This window comes from Python bivittatus, unplaced genomic scaffold (genome assembly GCF_059951505.1).
Source record: "Python bivittatus isolate LINGU-HERP-01145 unplaced genomic scaffold, Pbiv_v1 ctg000040_np1212, whole genome shotgun sequence".
Classification (NCBI taxonomy): domain Eukaryota; kingdom Metazoa; phylum Chordata; class Lepidosauria; order Squamata; family Pythonidae; genus Python; species Python bivittatus.
In genome coordinates, this window is record NW_028277032.1 from 4,059,926 (window position 1) to 4,065,973 (window position 6,048).

At 45.8% G+C, this 6,048-nt stretch overlaps 1 protein-coding gene across 1 annotated transcript; it reads right to left on the reverse strand.

Annotated features, from left to right (window-relative positions):
* Positions 1-175: 175 nt before the first annotated feature.
* Positions 176-4,798, reverse strand: LOC148216936 (cornifelin-like). The gene is made up of 3 exons (XM_088154106.1): positions 4,675-4,798; positions 2,907-3,043; positions 176-281 (listed from the first exon to the last, which is right to left on the reverse strand). The coding sequence occupies exons 1-3, from the start codon at positions 4,778-4,780 to the stop codon at positions 186-188; spliced, it is 339 nt and encodes a 112-aa protein (XP_088010232.1). The 5' UTR covers positions 4,781-4,798; the 3' UTR covers positions 176-185.
* Positions 4,799-6,048: the final 1,250 nt, after the last annotated feature.

Genomic DNA, 6,048 nt, shown 5'->3' on the forward strand with positions numbered 1-6,048 from the left:
CCTCCTGCCCCTTCTCAGTCCTACGAGGGTCGAGAAGAGCAGCGCTCTTTCCCGGCTCCCCTAAGCCTGAGTCGGGCCCGCCCCGCCCCCCACGCCTGGAGCCGGTGCCCGAGGTGAGGGGCCCCCATGCCTGAGAGGGGCCTCCGCCTCACGATCGGGACCCACCTTGTGCTGCCCTCCGCTCTTTAAGACAGGGAACGAGTGCGCACCTCCCGCGCCATGCGGCAGATCTCACAGCAGCCACAGAGGCACATCGACAGCGCGTCCCTCGCGACGGTGCCCTGCAGTGCGCAAGCGCAAGCCAAGGACGGGGCGTCAGGCGGGCGCCTCGGCCGTCAAGCGGGCCGGGTCGGCCCGGCCCGGCCCGGCCCGGCCCGGCCTGCGTAATTCCCGCGCTAGGTTGGTGCCGAGGCGGCCGCTGGAGGACGACGACGGAAAGCGTCGAGTCTGTTCTTCTCATCCTCCAAGAAAACGGGAGCGGCGTTTTGTTTTCGCGGACATCCGGGGGCACTGGCGCTGTTAGTGGTCTTTTCACGGGCAAACGTGGCACACGGGCATTTATGCAGACTGTTGGGCTTCGGGGTGCAGCGACCGTGGCCTCGGCAGCAGGTGTCTTGAGGCTCCACCGGCAGCCCTGCTGTGCAGACCACGGGCCTCCGCGGGGACTGGCCGGGCTCGCTTGTGCAGATCCCGCCACGCGTAAAAATTAAGCGCAGGCGCTAAAGTTCCTGCTGAAAGTTCCAGCACAATTTAGTCCTGTCTCGCCTATAATGCCCTGCTTAGCCTAGAATACTTGAGGGAGACTCACAGATGAGCCGTGGATACCATTAACTACTTTTTACAACTGAAACCAGAAAAAAAGTGGTAGTAGTAACCGTGCCTTTAATCCAGCCTCCCCAAATTTCACCTATTCTAGCAGTCTTTCCCCCCCCCCTTCCTAGTGTTTTTCCTGCAGGTGCAGGTCCGCTTTTCCCCCCTTTCAGATCAACTGAATGTTGATCCGTTTGGTCGTGACGGGAATTGACCGACTGGCTTTCACCCAAGCCTGGCGTCGTCGTGGGCCGAGAGAGAGTAACTGGCCGAAAGTCTCCCTGCCGGTTTTCGTGCCTGAGGTGGGACTAGAACTCAGAGTCTCCCGGCTTCCAGCCTGCAGCCTTAACCACCAGCCCAGCGTTTCTCACCCTCAACAACCTGGAGATGCTGGAGTTCAACGCCCAAATCTCCCAGCCAGCATGCTGGGTGGGGAATTCTGGGAATTGAAGTCCGCGCATCTTGACATTGCTGAAGTTGAGAAACACTGCCCTAGACCAGACTGGCTCTCCCACATATTCCAGCGGTATTAGACTGTTGTTCTCACTTAGAATGAGGATGATGGGAGCACTACACAACATAGTAAGGTGTGATTTTGGGAAAGAGTGCTTTAAGGACACTAGTTATTACTTCTCCTCCCCATGTGTGCTAGAACAGGGAGAAAAGGCACTATTTTAATCCCCATTATCTTGGAGCAGAGCAAAGTACTTGTAGCTTGAACTACAGCCTTTGAAAAAAAAATTACCACTGGTTGCTGGATGAATATGTTACAAATGCACTAATTAAAGATCAGCTAAATATTGAACTTGTCTTCCTATACTTTGCAACAGACCTTGGAATTGTTTAGTAAAATAAGCATCAAAAATAATTTTAATTATTTAATTAAAAATAAATTTAATTAATAAATTCAATAATTTTAAAAAATAAATTTATTAAAATTAATTTAATAAATTATTAACATTTGATACTTTATGAATAATTTTAATTAAACAATTAAAAAATAGAGCCAGTTTGGTATAGTGGTGAAGGCACCAGGCTAGAACTGGTCTCCTGGAGTTCTAGTCCTGCCTTAGGCATGAAAGCTGGCTGGGTGACTTTGGGCCAGTCACTCTCTCTCAGCCCAACTCACCTTACAGAGTTGTTGTTGTTGTGGGGAAAATAGGAGGAGGAAAGAGTATTACGTATGTTTGCCATTGAGTTATTTATAAAAATAATAAAGGTGGGATTAAAAAAATTTTTTAAAATCTAAATCTAAAAATAGAGTAAGTAGCAATAGGAAAAAATCAGTATTGTCTTCCATGCATGACGACTTAGATGTGAAGCTGCAGTGTTTGCTTGTTTCACCCTATGTCTTCTCTAATGTGGGACAATATTTTGTGATGCCAAGGCTTTATGAACTGAAGGATACCTGCCTGGGTGAGACAAAACATGCATTGCGTCCTCTGTTAGAAATGCAGTTATCAGTAGTGTTGCAAAGTTGAGATAAATTATTTGTTTTGTTTTGCCATGGAAAGAACTTGATTCCAGGATTCAAGCAAACTCTGCAGTTTGTGCTCAGTTGTGATAGCGGTAGTATTTTGTAATTTACTTCACTGACAAGTTGCCTCATAGAATTCTTATGAAACATCAACGATTGTCTTGCCAGCAAGACTGGCTGAATTCACCCACTGCATGCTTGTATGTATATGGTTTAAGGTAGATGGAGAAACAGCCTGTGCCCTGCTGTCTTTTCCCTCAAAACTGAAAATATCCAGGGTAGGCATGAGGGTGAGCGAACTTGTATTACAAGGGATATTTACCTCCTCCTTTTTCATTTTGTGTCTCTGCTGCTGTCCAGCAAAGGCATTTTAGGCAGTTCAAGAGATGAACTATTATTATAATAATAATAATAGTTATATTTAATATAATAGTTACAACTATTATTCAAGAAGTCTGTGTGGCAAAATGTTTGGTTTAAGAACTGACAAGTGCTGCAATAAGCTTTGACAATAAAGCTTTTTTAAAATATAAATTTCATCCCCCCCCCGCCTAGCATCCTACTTCTCAGAGAAAGATCACCTCCCCTGTGATCTTTAGATGAAATCTTAACACATTACCGGGATGCCGTAGGACAGCCGCATGTGCGTTCGCAATGCTGTCATGCCACCGGGCACCACTGCCAAGCAACAGTGTTCTCCATATTTGCGTGACACGTAGCAGCTCAGGATTATTGGGCAGCAAATTCCAACGCAGCCTGCCAAGCAATGTAAACATGCACATGCAAGCAAAGATCAATAGAAGTAGGTAGAAAATGCTGTCCTGAACAGTCCAGACGTATAACCCTTGTCCCTAAGTCCTCACTTAGCCAAATCCTTCCTGGGCAAGAGAGTGACTGGGTAGATGTGTTCCCATGACATGAGTGACTGAGTCAGCTGCTCCCGTCAGCTGAAAAACAGACGTTTTCTAGGTGTTCCCAGATTTAAGGAATGGAGGCTGTCACATCCTCTTCTTTTTTGCTCCCTCAGACAAAAAGAAAGCCCAATACAATAAAAACTGTAGTGGATTAGATGATGGTAAAATGGGGAGGGGGGGGGCTTTTTGGACCCTTTTCATATACCTCTATGTGGCTCTGGAGGGTAAAAGCCCTGTGTTTGCAGGGCTGTTTTAGGATGTCTTGGACTCCAAAGTACCTGGTAACAAGAGTTTGTTATCCTGTTTGGTTAACATTGACTGTGCAGAATTAATTTAGCCCTGAGCTACATTTCAAGCTAAAATTAATCCTCTGTGGGTTTAGTTGATTGGGTTAAGCACTGACCCCATAATCAGTTAAGTGCATGCTGAGGATGGAATCTGTCTATGCATTCACACTTCTTCATAAATTAATCCATGTCCCATTTCCTTCAAATTTGGGGCAGAACATCTTTTTTTAAAAAAGGTATTTCTGGAAACTAAATGAAGGGATTAGTGTGAGCACTGAGCAAAGAAACGACCAACCTCCAAGGGTCAGTTTGCTGTAGAGATGAAAGTACTAGACTCAGACCAGGAAAATTCACGTTCAAGTCCCACTGAACCACAGAATCTCAATGGTGATTTTGGGCCAGCTGTTCTTGCTCAGTCCTACCTATCCCACCGAGCTGTTGTAGTGGAAAAATGGAGACGTCTACTCTATATGTCACCATGAACTCCTAGAAGGTGAGCTATACATCCAGCGAATCATTCATTCATGCTTTTTGCTTTGGATCCAAAGACCCAGACACTACCTCTGCATGTGTGATGGCATGCTCCTCCCCAGACACTTCCCCCACTACAAGATTACAGCAAGATACTTTTAAAATCAAGGTGGTAATTCAAACCAGTTGTCTGAGGACATTCAGCTGTCCAAAGGAAGAAACAGAGTGGAGATGAGCTGGCGTCTTGACATTTAAAACTAAAATATTGTTCAAAGTTTGCTACCACTTGAAGAATTCACCCAACTTCTGACAAAGTCCTGACCTCAAAACCCAGATTTCTACACAATTCCTTATATTTCCAAGAAACCTTAAAGAGAATCCTCCTATATTTACAGCTCCTTGACATAAGTAAGACTTAAACAGCATGACCTCAGTCAGCCTTAACAGCCAGAAACCCTCTCTCTTCTCCACTGATGTCCTCCAAGTAGGAAAGTTCCACTTCCTTAGCCACCATGGCCATACTGGCTGGAAAGGATGGGGTTTAGTATCAACCTGTGTTGAAAGCATCAGGTTGGTAAGTCCACTTAAATGTCACAAGCTGGAACTGACCTGGAAATCCAGTCTTATTTTAGGAAGAACAAGGTCAAAAAGGGTCTCGTTCCTCCCTTCTCAGCTGGCTACTCCCCACAGGTATTGGAACCAGAGGTCTACTTACACATGGGACAGTCCAAACAGCAATCATACCTCCCAGTGGTCCAGCTGCCTTCTGAGGACTGGGTTACTGGGGAGATAGTTGGCTGGCAAATCACTGGCTGGGACATTGGCAGCTCAGAACTGCTTCTGAAGAGCCACCAAGTGTCTGTAGCAACTGGGCAAGCAGGGATGTAAAAGCTCCTTTGTACACTTTTTTGTGGTATCCTGCAGGCTGGGTGAGATGCCACAGGAAGCAGCAAGAAGTGGGGTGGAGTAACGCAAGGCCTTGTGAAACAAGCAGCTTTCTAAACATCACACCAAACTGAAAAACTGTCCTAAGTGGCTTTTGCCTGGTATGTAGAGTCAGAATAGTAGATCATCAGCAGTGCTTCAGCTTGCAGGAAAATGAAGGTCAGATTTTAAGGTGGAGGGTAGCTCCTGCCATTCCAGATTGTGAATCAGAATTCTGGTGAGGACTGCAAAGAACTCTTGGAGGCTGCTTGTGGTCCTGGAGTCCTAGGCTGCCCTTCCCTGATAGCTCAATTGACAAAACATACCATGCAGCAGAGCACAAGTGTCTTCCCCCACATTGCAGGTCATGTCATACTCTACTAGCCTCTGGGAAAACTGATGCAGGGGGAAAACTGCATTCCCAGACCTCTTTCTACATCCCAGGAACCTTCCACCTTATTCCCCTCCCACAACCTGGTCCCATTCAGATGTGTTCAGAATAGCCACAACACATCTTTGTGGCACAAAGCTGGGGAAGACAGAAGTCCTAACAGGGTATACAGTAGGACTCGAGCATTTCCGGGTATTTTTCTTTTTCTCTTAATTACACGTTACTGTTTATTGAAAACAGGAAGCAGGTTTTGTGAAATAAAACCTGAGATATATACTAGATGCTTTGCAATAAAAAGAGCCTTAGTTCTGCTCCTATTTCTTAGGCTGCATTCATCCAAAGGCACACAGTCTTTCAGGATTTTTATTTGGACTACTCAGGAAAAACAATCTATAAGCTTGACAGTCAGGAATAAACTCCCAAGTTCTGCCAAAACAATTAAGTCAGGGTCTCTACTTCAGTTTCTAAAAAAGAAACCGAGGCACTCTGAGAAGGAAAAGAAAGAAATAAGCCCCATTTTGCATTGGTCACAAGGCAAAGGGTTCATGTGCCGCTGGACTTTCTCCTGCTGGTGGTTACATGGCTGGTCCCTGCAGGAACAGGACAGTGAATAATGCTTTGGGTTAGATCCAACGTGATGAATCTCCCTCCTGCGACTCTGAGAATGCTAGAACAATAACTCATCTAACATCCCTACTACAGCCTCAAACATGTACATGAAGTAAAAAAAAGAGGATGCGGGCATATTTGCACATACACACATACAAAGGGCAA

Coding starts and splice junctions, on each gene's coding strand:
- LOC148216936 (XM_088154106.1), bottom strand. CDS start 4,780: ATGTCCCAGCCAGTGATTTGCCAGCCAACTATCTCCCCAGTAACCCAG. Junction 3,044..4,674: donor CTGTTTGGACTGTCCCATGT/GTAAGTAGACCT, acceptor ATTGCTTGGCAG/GCTGCGTTGGAATTTGCTGC. Junction 282..2,906: donor GGCTGTCCTACGGCATCCCG/GTAATGTGTTAA, acceptor TGCGCACTGCAG/GGCACCGTCGCGAGGGACGC.